The 17,585-nt window shown below is 42.8% G+C and overlaps 1 protein-coding gene across 2 annotated transcripts in view; it reads left to right on the top strand.

Annotated features, from left to right (window-relative positions):
* The window catches only part of znrf3 (zinc and ring finger 3), a 247,536-nt gene that overhangs the window by 190,972 nt on the left and 38,979 nt on the right, over positions 1-17,585 (top strand). For both annotated transcript variants that reach the window (XM_063034302.1, XM_063034301.1), the window contains exon 3: positions 11,657-11,731. In XM_063034302.1, the coding sequence (XP_062890372.1) occupies positions 11,657-11,731 (75 nt within the window). The remainder of the gene's footprint in view (positions 1-11,656; positions 11,732-17,585) is intronic.

The raw sequence follows: 17,585 nt of genomic DNA, 5'->3' as shown, positions 1-17,585 counted from the left end.
GTGATTTGACTCATTAAACTTATGGTCCTATGTAATTCACATTCTATTGCTCCAGGTTTCTTGGGAAGAGTGATAAATACTGATTTTTTTCATCTCTTCTGGTATTATTCCAGTCTCATAAATGTCATTGATTAAATCAATAAGTTTTTCAATTCCATTATCTTCAAGGGCGATAATTTGTTCTATTACTAATTCATCAGGACCTGCTGCCTTTCCTTTCTTCATCTTATTTATAGCATTACGAACTTCAGATTTTAAAATACTTGGACCTTCAATGTTGTTCTTAATTTCTGGTATTTCGCCTCGATCGTCTTCAAACAATTCCTGAATATACTCAGTCCGTCTGTTCATAATCTCATCTTTTTCCATGATAATGGTACCATCCTTTGCTTTCAAACATCCACCTGAAGAACAGAGGAGCTTTTTACAGGTGTATGCACCAACAACAGATGGAACAAATGAGGATATAGATAAATTGTATGAAGAGCTTGAACAAGCAAAGAATGGATACAAATCTCAAGATATTGTTATTGTCATGGGAGATCTAAATGCTAAAGTAGGACAAGATGCTGATGGAAATACCATAGGAAAATTTGGACTAGGGGAAAGAAATAAAGAAGTGAGAAATGGGTGGAATGGTGCAAGATGAATAATCAGGTCATTATGAATACCTGCTTTAAAAACCGTCCAAGATGCTTGTGGACCTGGAAAAGTCCAGGTGATAACACCAGAAATCAAATTGACCTTATGACCATAAACCAAAGACTTAGAAACTCACTGACTCAATGCAAAACATATCCAGGTGCAGACTGTAGTAGTGACCATAATCCAGTAGTATATCATGTAAAAGTAAAACTTAAAAAACTAAAGAAGCAAAAACCTGAACAATCCCTTGACTACTCACAATTAATTAAAGAAGAAAACTTAAGACAAAAATTTACAATTGAAGTAAGGAATAGATTTCAAAGTCCAGAAATAGAATCTGTTGAAGATGATCATGTAGAAAAGAAGTTTACCTCTCTGAAAGATGCCTTGGTAGAATCAGCAAAGTCAGGGATTCCTATAAAAGAAAAAAAGCACAAAGAATAAATGGATGACAGATGAAATCAAAAATCTAATGGAAGAAAGGAGACTGAAGAAAGTGAATCCTATAGAAGTCCTTAGATAAAAAAGTTAAAAGCTTATGTCAAAAAGCCAAAGAAGAATGGTTAAAGCAGGAATGTGAGCAACTAGAAAGAATCCCTATTACTGATCCAAAAAGGTTACATCAAATCCAAGTGTAAGAGATCTAAAACCCCAAAGGTTTGTTACCTGATAGATACTGGAAAAAAATTGCTTTTGAAAGTTGGCCTTATCCCATCTTGATGAAAGTAGTTTTGACTTGTAGTCAACTTCACCGGGCTTGGATTCCAGGTGTCATACATCATCTAAGTAATTTAAACTAGACAACACCAAACACCCCCATGGCTTTGCAGTCACTCTCGGCTTCAAATTGATGCTACGCCTGATAGCGGTCAACGCTTATTCATCCATGAATCTCTGTGGGACATTCTTCTTCTGAGTCTCCCTTTCAATCTCCCATCTTAGTTGTCCTGATTGATATATTTCCCAAGCAATGGTCTCACGTTGCGGTAGCATCTGAGTAACATGGAAAATAGATAGTTGTAATGTGCCGACAATGTTCAGAATCAGAATTAGGCTTATTATCATTGACATATGTCGTGAAATTTGTTGTTTTGCGGCAGCGGTACCTTATGAGATGTAAAAATGATGTTTAAGTTACAGATAAGTAATAGATATATAGATACAGAATCAGATTTAATATCACTGCACTACATTGCAATATACAATAAGAAAAAACTATAAATTACAACAAGAAGTCTATGTAAAAAGTTAAATTAAAGAAGTAGTGCAAAAAGACAGCAAAAATAAAGAGAGGTAGTGTACATGGGTTCATTGTCCGTTCAGAAATCTGAGAGCGGAGGAGAAGAAGCTCCTATGCCACCCCCTTGATGGAAGCAATGAGAAGAAGACATGTATTGGGTGGTGAGGATCCTCAATGACGGATACCAACTTTTGAGGCACCTCGTTTTGAAAGTGTTCTCAGTGCCGGGGAGGGTAGCACTCAATGTGGACCTGGCTGAGTTTACAACTTTCTGCAACTTTTCCAATCCTGTCCAGTGGCCCCTCCGTACCAGATGGTGATGCAGCCAGATAGGATGTTCTCCACAGTACATCTGGAAAATTTACTAGAGTCTTTAGTGATATACCAAGTCTCCTCCAAACTCCTAGTGAAGTACAACCACTGTTGTGCCTTTTTTATAATTGCATCAATATGTAGGGCCCTGGATAGAACCTAAGATTTTGACATCCAAGAACTTGAGACTTCACCTTTTCCACTGCTGGTCCATCAATGAAGACTGTGTGTTCCCTCGACCTACTTCTCCTGAAGTCCACAATCAAGTCCTTGATCGTACTGACATCGAGGGTAAGAGTGCAAGGTCCATATGAAAAGGAGGTATGAGTTGGCACAAGGGCCGATCATTTGGCCTGCCTTCTGTTCGGAGTTTGGGGTACCGCCATCAGCGAGTTTGGAAGTTAACAACGAAGATTGGAGACACTTGGACGTTCAGGCAGCAACAAAGGCGCAGAATGTCCTGTGTTGCTGGGTCATGGCCACAACTTGATTCTGCCAAAGGCTGAGCAACCAGCTAATTGAAAGGCTGAGGAAACGCTATTCAGTTAGAGGGCTTGGTGTGATCTGAAAATCATGGTAATTAGGTCTGCTTATTTGTTTAAAGATCAGACAGCAGCATTGACTTGGTTGTGTCAAAATGCCCAATTCTATGTTGCAACTTCTACATATCTGCTGTTTCTTAATTTGCACAAACGAATCATCAAATTTATTTGCACTGGGTGCAAGAATCATGATGTGACAATATGCAAAGAGACACCCCCTCAAACCTGAGGCATTGTCTGGGCTCTGGCACATAAAGGGTTAACAGTGCCAGGCTTTCTTTCTCCATATTTAATGCACCTGCAAGAAACCATCCTGTAATTAGAGGTGGGTCGTGCATAGTGTGACAGCTTGAACATTAAAGACTTTAGACCTGCCTTTCGGAGGTAGGGGGAGGGAAACACAATTATTGGGTGGGCTGGGATGTGCCTAAAGGGAAATAGTTGCCCCATCCCTCCCACCACCCCCTCTACACTTTCAGACCTGAAGTGATAGCCTTAATGAAGATTCTTTTAGCCCCTCACTTAGAGCCGTTAATTATTAACTGAGTTAGCAGACATCAAAAAGGGAAAAAATGTGAGCTGCGATCTGCCTTGTAAGTTCTGTGACCACAAAGCCCAATTTCTTGCTTACCCCCACCCTCTTGGGTCCTTGATTACCAACTTTAGGGAGGTCAAAGAGGGAGGAAACCAGCAGAAAACTCAGCAGTCTTTACTTGGAGGGTTGGGGAAGTGAGTTTGCATACTAACCCTCTCAACCCTCGACAATAGTACCCGAGACTCCAGAAAATGAGGATAGGTCTCCCATACGGGGGGTTCAGGATGGCATGAAAACATTTTGTTTATCTTGTACGCTTAAATTGATTTGTGTGTAAAATAATAGACAAAGTAATTATTGACTGGCTTGGGAAATGTGGCATAAGTATTACAACATTCATGAATACATCCAGCGTAGACAAACAGTCCCAAAGCTGTAGGGCATATGCAAATTCATCTAAACAGACTCACCCACACACATACGCACACATACACTCAGATACTTCACAGACTCGCAAACACTCTCCCACGCTCGGCAGAGAGAATGAGCGAGAGTGTTTGAGATAAAGTCAGGCCTTCGTCTGTATTCGAGGCAGAAGTTAATGAAGCATTGGGGCCTAGCCTATAGTTTTCAAAACTAGGCTGTACATTTCAAAAATTATCCAAGTACATGTGTATATATTCTGGTTGCTACTGTGAGATTCACCTACATACAGGTGTTTACAGGAGAAGAAGTACAGATAATGATAATTTCAGTGCTGCTGTGCAAGCCTATTCATATATTCTTGTGTAAAGAGTCAGAATATTGTAGGACAGCCATTGAGACTTTGGTGAAGTCTGATGGATTTGAACTGTATGCTTTCTGGTCAGGAGTATTGGCAATAGAACTAACAGTGAGACCCAGTAATAAATGATTCTACTTTGCAATGAGCTGGTGTAGATTTGGTCATAATGTTGAAATTGAGGTAATATTGTCAAATTTGGTAGTTATGTCTATCAATCTAGTGATCTATTTATTTATTTGTGCAATTGGGTGTCAGTCTTTGTTAATGTATGGTTTTTCATAAATTCTATTATATTTCTATATTTCCCTGTAAACACCTGCAAGAAAATGAATCTCAAGGTAGTGTGCGGTGACATATACGTACTTTGATGATAAACTTACTTTGACTTTGAAAACTGAAGAGTTAAAATTTGCCAGGCCTTATGGATAATGCAAGGCAATAGAACTATTAGGATTGTGCTTTCTTAAAGCAAGCAGTGGCTAATAGACCAAACCAATATCTGTTGTACCTTTCTGACTTTCATTTCCTGTTCTTTCCTGGTGGGCAGGGCAACAAATGAGATATAATCTCTTTCAGTTTATGGGTACACTCTCCTCAACATTGAGGTGCAAGCACTGTTGACGTTAAAGGCCTTGCCTGGTTTACCTCTTACCTCCGACTAGTCCGAGTTTTCTTTCCTGAGTTTGCAGTCATGGAGCAGTCAGAGCTCACACACTGCTCCGGTAACCCACGGTCAGTCTGGATCATAGAAACATAGAAAATAGGTGCAGGAGTAGGCCATTCGGCCCTTCGAGCCTGCACCGCCACTTATTATGATCATGGCTGATCATCCGACTCAGAACCCCGCCCCAGCCTTCCCTTCATACCCCCTGACCCCCGTAGCCACAAGGGCCATATCTAACTCCCTCTTAAATATAGCCAATGAACTGGCCTCAACTGTTTCCTGTGGCAGAGAATTCCACAGATTCACCACTCTCTGTGTGAAGTTGTTTTTCCTAATCTCGGTCCTAAAAGGCTTCCCCTTTATCCTCAAACTGTGACCCCTCGTTCTGGACTTCCCCAACATCGCGAACAATCTTCCTGCATCTAGCCTGTCCAATCCCTTTAGGATCTTATACGTTTCAATCAGATCCCCCCCTCAATCTTCTAAATTCCAACGAGTACAACCCCAGTTCATCCAGTCTTTCTTCATATGAAAGTCCTGCCATCCCAGGAATCAATCTGGTGAACCTTCTTTGTACTCCCTCTATGGCAAAGATGTCTTTCCTCAGATTAGGGGACCAAAACTGCACACAATACTCCAGGTGTGGTCTCACCTGGATCATTGGTACTCTGTGTGTAGAAATTGCCCACTGTCTCAGAGACTGAATACATTTCCTCCAGGAGCTCTTGTTTCCTCTGGCATCCCAAAGAAATGGCGGTGGATGCAATGGCCTCTGTGAATTTCCCCCTTATGTGTCAGTGAGTGGTCGCATCTGGCCGGATTTGATGGAATGTGGAGGGAACGAAAACAGATTAGTTCAGGATTGGAGACTAGATTTACAAAGAATAAATATTAGCTTATTTTTCGCATGTCCATCGAAACATAGAGTGAGGTGATTTACATCAAATCGGTGCAGATCGTGCTGGGCAGCCCACAAGTATCGTCACACTGTCAGCGCCAACATACCATGACCAAAACTCACTAAACCTAACTTGTACATCTTTGGAATGTGGGTCATCTACCCAATAAATGAGTGCTGGATGGATGGCGGGGCAAGCTGGGACAAGGATCTATATCTGTGCTGTATGACTCTGATTCACATCACTTACAGTACAAAGTCTGTGCTGGTTCCCACTTCATTTTAGACCCTAAGCTCTGAGCTGCCAGCCTTAACTCTGTCCCTTCTGTGTTATGGGTGGATCAATTTCACATATAAACTGGTATCAATCCTTTGAAGCATTTACCCTATTACAGGCACTATATAAGTGCAAGCAATTGTCGGCACTGAACAGCCACACTTTTAAGGCATTTGAAATCATTTCAAGGTTCAGTCGACTGCGCAGAGAGCCACAAAATGCTGAATGTCACCATGATATAAATTTACTTTTAGTCGTGCAGATTTACTTACGGGCGAAAGTTTTATACAACAATTTACCTGCATTTGTTGTGCAGGCAAGTTCTGGCATCCTGTGTAGATGTGCCAGTTTTATGAATGAATGCTTGCAGTCATTTATGAACCCTGGGCAAGGGTCTTAAATAGTTACAAAAAGGCCATTTCCGGTAATTATTGTGCTGCAATTTGGAATCTGTACCTGTAACCCAAAAGGGACTTCAGGTGTGGAGGAGTTGCAGGAAGTCTCAGCCCTTAATACCTGCAAGGTAGCCCGGGTCGAGAAGGCACAATCCCACATCTTCTGTCAAAAGTGAGGATTGACTGCCCCCTACTGCCAAAGTAATGCGTTGCACCACTGATTTCCTTCTCCCCCCAAGGAGGAGAATGCTGTGAAAAGGATGCTGTCTCACCACAGCTGCCTGTTGCAAAGGCCAATCCTGTCCAGTTGGAATCACAAACAGCAGAGCTGAACACAACAGATTTCTTGATCATGTAAAATTTCAATAACCTGAAAAATTCCACTTTCTTGAAGTCAAGTTCGTTTCCATTCACACCTCATTCCTCTCCCAAAAAAAAAGCATGTTGGGAAGTATTGAGGTAGTTTTGGTCGCCAAATTACAGGAAGGATATAAATAAGGTTGAAAGAGTGCAGAGAAGGTTTACAAGGATGTTGCCGGGACTTGAGAAACTCAGTTACAGAGAAAGGTTGAATAGGTTGGGACTTTATTCCCTGGAGCGTAGAAGAATGAGGGGAGATTTGATTGAGGTATATAAAATTATGATGGGTATAGATAGAGGGAATGCAAGCAGGCTTTTTCCACTGAGGCAAGGGGAGAAAAAAAACCAGAGGGCATGAGTTAAGGGTGAAAGGGGAGAAGTTTAAAGGGAATATTGTTGGGGGGGTGCGGGGGCTTCTTCACACAGAGAGTGGTGGGAGTGTGGAATGAGCTGCCAGATGAAGTGGTAAATGCAGGCTCACTTTTAACATTTAAGAAAAACTTGGTCGGGTACGTGGATGAGAGGTGTATAGAGGGATATGGTCCAGGTGCAGTTCAGTGGGACTAGGCAGAAAATGGTTTGGCACAGCCAAGAAGGGTCAAAAGGCCTGTTTCTGTGCTGTAATGTTTCTGTGGTTCTATGGTTCTATGGTTTTTTACACTGTGAGTACCATGATGGTTTGGAGACCACCATGTTGCTTTTGTTCATGAGCAAAGTGTTCCATGTAGTTCCCTTTCCTCCTTCTCTGTGACTTCTGGCCAAGATTCCTCGAAGACCGATGTGAGCTTGGTATTGTATCTGATCAGCTGTGTCAGAAGTGAGCAACACTGTGTTAATACACTGCTTGTTCTTCTCAATAGGGAAGTCGGAGTGAACACATATGGAAGTTCCTCAATTGACCCTATCTCTTGTGGCTCGAATTTGCATTGTCTCTCCATCACTTTCTAATGAGAAGGCTTTGAAATATGATATGGATGTGTACACAATTTAGTTGTACTGGTAGGGAATGCCCTGCATCTGTCAAGGGCGAAGACAGACTAAGATGTCTAAACTTTGCTCTTTTGTGATCTCGTGGTCTCCCCATTGATGCAATGATCTCCAAGCAGGAGAACATCTGCAGATGTCAGAAAACAAAGCAACACACACACACACACACACACACACACACACACACAAAATGCTGGAGGAACTCAGCAGGCCAGGCAGCATCTGTGGAAAAGAGTGAACAGTCAACGTTTTGGGCTGAGAAACTGTTGACTCTTTGCTATAGATGCTGCCTTGCCTGCCGAGATCCTCCAGCATTTTGTGTGTGTTGCACTGATCTACCTGCCGCCATCCCCACACCTCTCTCTATTTCTCCCGGAGGCACCTACTGACTGAGATGAGGACTCTGTCATGCGATGTGGACCTATCAAACAAGCCCAAGTTCAGACTTAGCGTTAGAGGGAAGAGAACTCAACATTTCAACACAGAGACCTGCAGGCAGACAGCATTCATTTAACCCCTGATTGTGAGCAAAAATGTAAAGGAGTATTGGAGGGAGCCAGCCAACAGCAAAGGGACAAACCAATCAGTCAGTTCTCTGTACAACTGTCTTCACCGGCCAAGGAATTTGCACGCACTCTGTTAATCTACCTACCCCATGCATCCTTTCTCTGTGCAAGGGCCATCCCCAAGTTACCTACAAACACATCGACATACCAATGCCAGACATCCCACCTCTTCCGGAAGTTCCAGGAGTCTCCTGCATATTGATAGTGGCTCCCTGATGCCCGCAAATTATATACAATATCACAGAAATCAATTTTTTTGAGAGCAAGCAAGTGAGAGAAAGCAAGAGAGAGCGCGAGAGCGACCACGAGAGAGAGAGAGAGAGCGCGCGAGCGAGAGCGCGCCATGGCAGAGTGTTCCAAAAAAATTATGAAACGTACGTCACCCCAGACTACACTAAAGTGTACCCCTGCCTAATAGGGGTCAAAATAATGACAGTGTTGCTCACTGCACTGTTTGCAACAGTGACTTTTCTATTGCCCATGATGGGTTAAAATGTAAAAGACATGTTGAGGTGAGTTTAACTGGTGTCATTTGTTCATTAACATAGCTAACGTTATTTAAACTAGCTGGCCGGCTGCTAAGGAGCTACTCTATTGCAGACGTCCCACCTCTCCCGGAAGTCTCCTGCCAATTGATGGAGCTACCTCCCTGAAATGAGTTTTTGCAGGGTGGGATGTCTGCAATGCGTTCTCATAATATTATTAAATTCAAAAGTCCAACATGGGTCCATTTATATGAGTGGCTGAACTAATTCCCTCCCTTTTCTTTTAGTAGTTGCTCTTTCTTATGTGTTTTTGATGTCATTCATGACAATACTGAAGGATTTAGTTACCACATCGAGTAATTTTATTTTGTGTGTATTTTCTGGCTGCCTGTAAAAATGGAACCCGTTTGTTATCCAGGGATGACTTGTGTTTCTTTTCTCCTTGAAATGCAATTTAAATAAAAGCTTAAAGGTTTGAGGTAAGAGTTTACTTATCACCATAATGTCTGAAATTAATGGAAGAGGCTGACAACAGTAACAGTTACTGCTGCATGATTAAACCTAGAGTTAGCTACAGTCTCTACGGTTCATAGAGGGCAGATCCATGTGAGTGAGACTTGCCTCCAGTATCCAATGATTGGTAAACAGGACAGTGTTGTTACATTAGTAATCTACAGCCATATTGAGACACTATCTGCTATTGATGTTTTAATTAATCTCTCTGAAGCTATTCATATAGCTAGATGGTAAGTTAAAATGCATTGTTTTAAATTGCAATAAATACGGTGGTTTTACCCAACATAAGCTGATTAGCTTTCTAATCTAAAATTATTAGAATAATTTGGTTATTAGGCACTAATTCAACAGGAAGAATCATAGTATTTTTAAACAACCTGGTGTTTTCACTTTCTGAGGAGACTGAGGTGTGCAAGGCCCCCTGCCCCTATTCTAACAGCTTTCTAGAGGCGTAACATTGAAAGTGCCTTGTCTAGCTGCATCATTGTGTGGTATGGAAGTGTCAAGGCATCAGTAAGACCCTACAAAGGGTAGTTAAAAACCACTGAGAGAATCACACCCCCTCTCCCATTTGTGATATTCACCAGGAGCATTGTAAACAAAGGGCATGAAGGATTGTTGAGAATCCCTACCACCCATCTCCTTGACCCACTACCATCAGGAAGGAAGTACAGAAGCATCAGGACTAGGACTGCAAGGCTGGGTGACAGCTCCTTCCCTGAGGCAGTGAGACTAATCGACACCCTGCCACCACCGAGGTCTCGTCAGGTTTACTTGTGCAGCCCACCCGGATGACAATAAATTTGAATGTGAACTTAGTTGCCTGGCATGGATAACTTCACTCACCTCATCGCTGAACTGACTCCACATCCTGCAGTCTCACTTTCCGGCCCGACGCGTTGACTGATCGTTCCCACGGACGCTGCCCGACCTGCTGAGTTCCTCCAGCGTGTTGTGAGTGTTGCTTTGACCCCAGCATCTGCAGGGTATTTTGTGTTCACTTTCAAGGATTCTACAACTGATGTTCTCAGTATTATTTAATTTTTATTTGTATAATTTGTCTTTGCATTTTGTTTTTTGTCTGTTTTTACTTATATATAGTTTTTCATAAATTCTGCTTTATTTCTATATTTTCATGTAATTGCATGAAAGTGAATGTCAAGGTGGCATATGGTGTTATATGTGTACTTTTATAATACATTTATTTTCATTTTGACTTTAACAGTCACCTTGCAAAAGCCTAAATACCTGCATTTATTTTATGTTGCCCTTTTAATATGACTAGACTGTGGGGTGCCTTGGTTGTTAGAATCTATGAGTGGACTTGATTTGTCGATGACACACTCATTTGCGATAAGCAGCCTAGTGAACATCTTAACCCAAAGAAGGGAGAACATTCCATTGTTGCTGTAGTTGAGGTTACGGACCTCGGACTGAAATTGTTTCCAGTCCCCAGGGTAACGAGGAGCAAATAAACAAGTATCAACGATTGACATCAGCATCATCAGAAGCAGATGGTCTATCCTGTGTCTGTACACAAATACTAATCAAAACATTTTATCTTTCAGCTCACCCTTTTCTCCCTTGATAAAAGCACTGCACTGCATGGAATTTAGTCGCAAACAATAGATTCAATTTTTGGGACCATGTAACGTCAATTGCCCAGCCAATGGAGTTAATCAGAGCTTCTCATTGACGGTGGATGAGAGGTTGGGGTGAGTGGGGAATGCAGCATCAAGGGCAACCCAATCCTGTTGTTCATTAGCTGGTCACCATTGCTGTAAAGAAAATGAGTACTTGCTTTCTCACATTCACACTGAAACACTTCATGCAAAATGAGTTATTCTGGAGTATTATTGCAAAGACACGTGTGAATTTGAGAGGACACAATGTGGCTGTGTCTGGCTGTCAAGTTTAAGGATGGGAAGGGGCGGAGGATTATCTGACGTGGGACTAGATGGAGTCTATGGGAGAAAGTTGGGTTGGCATCTGGATGGAGGTTTACAGCTTTGGAGTGACGATCAGCACCACTATTACTGCCAGCCCTGGTGTGATGTGTAGTACCCAGTATCAAAGTACTATTACTGGCAGTTTGTTCACTTAGCTTCCCCAGTGCATTCTGGAATAGCATTTGATCGTTACAAATCCTAGCCTTGTGAAATATTGGTGTCAATTCTTCTGTGTTTGTCACAGCAGCCTTTATATAGCCATGAAGACAGAAGCAAGGATTCGTTCTGAAAGGACAGGACAGATGGAAAAGATAGAAGTTCTTGTCTGCTTTGTATTTCTGTAACAGCACTGGTTGTCTTGCCTGAGGCAGCAATATTACTTATGTCCTATATCATACTGGAGAAAACAGAATCACTAACAGGCTAACTATTGCAGTAGAACTGTCTTTCTGTTGTCTGAAATGCAATTTGTACTCAGGGATATTGTGCTTTGCTTTGCAGGCAAAGCGGGCAGTCCAGAGAGGAGCAACTGCGGTCATCTTTGATGTGTCCGAAAACCCAGATGCCATTGACCAGGTATGAGATACGCTCTCCCCATTGTCCTATACGTTGTAGCCCAACCAAGTTAGATAGATAAAAGAAACAAATGTGCTCTTTACAGAGTGCATGATCTGATCACAATGACCACTCTACAAACACGAGAAAACCCAGGGATGCTGCAAATCCAAGCAACGCACACAAAGTGCTGGAGGAACTCAGCAGGCCAGGCAGCAGTCGATGTTTCGGGCTGAGACCCTTCACCAGGATTGGAGAAAGAGATCTGATAGGAGAGGACGGAAGGCCATGGAAGGTGTTGCTCGTCCAACCGGAGTGTGGCCTCGCGGTGGCAGTAGAGGAGGCCATGGACTGATGTGTCGGTCGGGCCACGACCACCTTCCACCTTATACTCCGTCTGAATAGGCTTCACCCTGATGGCATGAACATCGATTTCTCAAACTTCTGGTCATTGCCCCCCCGCCTCACTATTCCCTATTCCCATTTCCCTCTCTCACCTATCTCCTTATCTGTCCATCAGCTTCCTCTGGTGCCCCACCTTCCCTTTCTTCCATGGCCTTCTGTTCTCTCCTGCCAGATATCCTCCTTCTCCAGCCCTTTGTCTCTTTCACTAATCGACTTCCCAGCTCTTTATTTCACCCCTCCCCCTCCCAGTTTTACTTATCAACTAACTTGTATTACCTCCTCCCTTCCCCCCTCACCTTCTTCCTCTGACTTCTCATCTTTTTCCTCCAGTCCTGATGAAGGGGCTGGGCCCTAAAAGACAACTGTTGACTCTTCTCCACAGACGCTGCCTGCTGAGTTCCTCCAGCGTTTTGTGTGTGTGTTGCTTTATTACGATCACTGCCATTTTGGAGAGTATGTTGTAAAATGGGCAAAAGAGAACGAGCGGCCCCTTTTCCCTTTCTGTGGATTTTCAATCCTGTTAGAAGTCAAAATCTACCCAGATGTGTGATGTCAGCACACATGGATTTGCGGTTTTACGGGAGGTAGCAGGGGGCGAATACCTTTTTATAGAGCTGTTCCTCAATATCTGCTGACAGCACATCGTGAATTTACCAAATTCAAATCTAAGGCGCAGAAGCGACAGAGCGAATAGATACCCAGAGTCATACAGCATGGCAACAGGCTACTTGGCCTACTGGATTCCATCGAACCCATGGATACGCGTCCATATTGATTCCATCTTTCAGCATATGGCTCACGGCCGAGTAGCGGAACTGCGTTGTGTGATGGAGGCAAACCAAGTCACCAAGGACTGTGCTGGGTAGCCACACTAACAGCACCAACAGAGCGTGCCCACTATACGTCTTTCTGGACTGTGGGAGGAAACCAGAGCAACCGGAGGAAACCTAGGTGGCCACGGGGAGAATGTACGAACTCCTTACATACAGTGGCAGGACTCGATCCTGAGTCGCTGGCACCGTGAAATAATGTGCCAACTGCTACGCCAGCGTGTTGCCACGACTGTCACATGGGCAGCGTCACCCTCAGCGCGGCTGAGGGCCATGTGGTGGAATCTGGTCAGGTGGCCGGGCCGGAGCAGAGCCTTCCCAAGAGATAGAGCTCTGACAGACAGCTAGGCAGGGAAACGGCGGCATTTCCCGTAGAAATAAATGTAAAAAGTTCATTTAAAAATCTGCTCCCTGATGTGAGCAGTAAGGACCTGTCACACTACTTCCAGGAAGAACAGGAGAGTTATCCTCTATTTCCTTATCCCCCTGCAGTTGTTATTTCTAAATATGGTTACCTGCTCTTTATCATGTTACTGCTTACGCTGCACAAACTGACTGCCCTGTGTTTTTGCATCTCTGAAGTACATTGACTGTAATGTTCTTTTCTATACATGATGAACCATACAGTTCAGATTTTGTCTCAGGATGTGGACTAATATTTCTGCGCTAATGAGAGTCTGCGTGGTTGATCCCAACTCCCAGTATTCATGGGGTCAGAGAGTGAGACAGGAGAGAAATAGGCCCTGCAGCCCAACTCATCCATTGTAACCAATAGTCCCATTTTGCAGAATTTGGCCCATATCCCCCTAAACCTTTCCTCCTCCACCTACCTGTCAAAATATCTTTTAAACGTTGTTATTGTAATTGCTTCAACCATTTTCTCAGACAGGTCATTCCATGTGGAAACACCATCTGTGTAAAGAAGATGCCACTCTGGTCCTTCATAAACCTTTCTCCTCCTACACAGACCTCTGACCTTTAGCTTTTGATTTACTCTCCCTGGGAAAAGGACTGTGTGCATTCAACTTAACTATGTTTATATATCTCTATAAGAACTCCCGTCAGGTCTCCTAACTCCAAGGAATGAGGTCTTATCCTGCCCAACCTCTTACTGTAACTCAAGCCCTTCAAGTCATGGCAAAATTCTCATAGCTCTTCTTAGTACTCATTCCAGCTTAGTGACATCTTTCCTATAGCAGGGTGACCATCACTTTGCACAATATCTGTACAAGTGCAACATGACATCCCATATTCTTTGGTCAGTGCTCTGACTGGTGAAGGCCTTCTTCACCGCCCTGCCTACCTGTGGCAACACTCTGTGCTGGTAATCTTAGGTTCCTCTGCTGTCCAGCACTCCCCACTGTTCACAGTGAAAATCCTAACCTCAGTCACATACAGTAGTCCAGTGGACAGTTGTACTCATGCCTAAACCCGTGAACATGGCACAGATAAGAAGAGCGATGAACATTTACACTTGGCTGGACGATTCAAGTTCCAGCAAGTCTGATAAATGAACTTAGTGTAATTCATACGCAAAGGCATGATGGGCCAAAGGCACAACTCTAAATTTCAAACGTTGACGCCATCCAGGTTTAACTGGTCCCCTTTCACCAGGATAACCATTTGCACCCTCTCTCCCTCTTTCAAACCAGGTCCAAACTTTGCCAACTTGTCAAGGCTTCCTCAGTGTCGTCTTCCAAAGCTTCGACATCTCAGATAATCAAAGGGCAGCATATATGTGGGATTACCATGCACACTGGTAGACCATGCTCTTAAATAGCAACTTCCTATCCATGCTCTACACGCGTTCACATTTGGAAATATATTTGCATTCCTACATCAGTCAGCCGTGCACGTACGTATATTTAAAACGAACACTCAGCACCACCTCTGGGGTAATTGGAGATGAATTATAAATACCAACCCAGTGAGCACGCCTGTGACAGAGTCAAACAGAAACCAAGGTTCTTCCCTTGCTCAACATTAGCACTTAGAAGACAGTAAGAAAGTGATGAAGTTGGTAACTCTGGCCGAGGCTTCTCTGCTGTTCCATTGGCAGTAGATGTAGTTGCCATGACACCCAAACTTCCCAGGGACGAGAAATCGAACCCAAGGACTTTTTTTTTCTCATCTTTTTTTTAACTTTCTCGGTGGCATTGTCAATGTTAGCTTGATATATAAACCAACACCCCATAGAGCAAACATACATTACATTTGCAAATGGTTCCCTTTCTTTAAGCCATTAAATATGCTGTAATGAGCAGAAGCTGAGGCAGTACATCTCGTCAATCAGAAAAGGAATCTGTGAAACACCAGGCACCGCTCTTGTCTCCCAGGCCCCTTCCATCCCTGTCATTGGAATGTGCTGGGCAGCCAGAAACCATGGAGTCGGCAAATTCCTTTATGCTTTTTTTTTTAGCTGCTTTGTAATAACCAACATTGAAAAGATCCCCACCCCTCCAGGTAAACACTGGTATTGCTGTCTGGACAGGAATGGCAAATGCTAGAGAACAGTTTGAACTAGTCAAATACCCTGGGCTAAATTAAAATGAGGAATAGAGACTTAATCCAAGATTTGTAACTAGGCCTAAGAACTGTCATTAACTGTAGTATCTTTGATGTCCCAGATGGGAAGGGTGGTTTGTTTTTGGGTAACAAATTAATAGATAGGGATTACTGGTTTTATCGTTGAATTAAGATGGATCTCATCACCAAGTAACGATGATTGCTGAAATCTAACTTAGTTTTTGAAGACGCAAACACGAGGAATTCTGCAGATGCTGGAAATTCAAGCAACACACATCAAAGTTGCTGGTGAACGCAGCAGGTCAGGCAGCATCTCTAGGAAGAGGTACAGTCGACATCTCAGCCTGAAACGTCGACTGTACCTCTTCCTAGAGATGCTGCCTCGCCTGCTGCGTTCACCAGCAACTTTGATGTGTGTTGCTTAGTTTTTGAAGAGTTAGTGTTTCTTTGTGAAACCAGTTTCTGCATTGGAATTATTTAGAAGTTGAAAGAGGATCATCTCCATCTATTATTTACTTCTCATTCCTCGATTTAGTCAGAGTTAGAGGCATCAATATTATACATGAATGTTAATGAGTTGCTGCGACTGTTTTGATTGTGTGTGTGTGTGTGTGTGTGTGTGAGAGATTTGAAACGTGACAGTAAGTAAAGCATGCCTGAGAGGACCAGGTGGATTTTCTCACTAAGGTTATTCACGTTTCTTCTTGACTGATGATTGTCAGCTATGTTTATTTAACTGCCCCATCATTTGAATACTGAGACAGTGGAAGTTAGATGGGGTCGCCAGATCTTATCACATCCAATCGCTCCAGGCATTCTAAATGGCAAATGGCGTGTGGATGTTCAGCTACTGTTCTCCAGCGTTACTGTATCCTTAGCATGCATTCGAGAAGATGGCTGAACTATTACCCCAGTGCCACTCTACTGTACCAATTAATTCACTCCATATCCAAAGATCTGTCAATCCCTGCCTTGAATATACCAAGCAAGTGAACCTCCAGAGTATTCTTGAGTAGAGAATTCCAAAGATCCATTGCCCCAAAGTTGTGAAAATTTCTTCTCGTTTCTGTCCTGAATGGCCAACCCTTTACTTTGAGAACAATACCCCGGTTCAAAATAACCCAGCAAAACCCTGCATGCAACCTGACAAAATTGATTAACGTACTTAAGTGAAAAATATAGTTTTCTTAAGGAAGCTGCATTTTTGAATTACAATACTGATTCTAATAAAGAAGGTTAATTGCATAAGTAACTCTTTTAAATCACGGCAAGCCTGGATCAACAGCAGGAAAAGGAACAGGCTTGTAAAACTTAATGTACCGTTTTATTCCATATTGCTCAATTGTCCGACTCCAAACGACACCAAGTACGAAAACATTTACAGGGTAGAAGAAGCTTTCAATCTTGGTACAAGTGCTACACGGAGGCATAGTAGTTGAGTTACTGAACTAGTATTCAGAGATTGCTACCACAGTACCAAGGAAATTTATATTTAAGTTGCAAAATAAATAAGGAATAAAAAATATAAAGTAATAGATCACTGAAAATCCCCATCTGGATGACTAATGTTCTTTGGCGAAGGAAGTTTTCAATGTCTGCCTGGTATGTGACAGTTTGCTCTTAGTTACCCTCTGAAATGCTGCTCAGTTCTAGTGCATTTAGTGGTGGCAATAAATTGCTACCCTCTCCAGCAAGACCCACATCTATCAACAAATGAACATTTCATAAGAGAATCTTAAAGATACAATCCTAATGTGCACTTGGGAATAGTTTCAGGGAATGAGCAGCTCCAGCCAGCTTCTAAACAGTTAAGACGAGAAATTACTTAGAGTGAAGCTACTTTTCAGCACAGGGACAAACATATCAACCCTTTAACATTCTGAATCTGTTGTGTACTTGTTGGTGTTTGACTGTCACTGCAGGCTAGTATTGTCCTATTGAGTATTGTGGGCATACTATGTTGGCACTGGATTGTGTGATGATGCTTGGTGGGCAGCCCCCAGGCCACCCTCGGGTATGTTGGGTTGCATTTCACACATGTATGAACTTGAATTCTGAATCCTCTCAACAATATTCTTAACCCACGGTCTGCTGCTGCTTGAAGCCATCCCTGT

This window comes from Mobula hypostoma, chromosome 27, assembly GCF_963921235.1.
Source record: "Mobula hypostoma chromosome 27, sMobHyp1.1, whole genome shotgun sequence".
Taxonomy (NCBI): domain Eukaryota; kingdom Metazoa; phylum Chordata; class Chondrichthyes; order Myliobatiformes; family Myliobatidae; genus Mobula; species Mobula hypostoma.
This window is presented reverse-complemented; position numbering and strand designations above follow the sequence as displayed.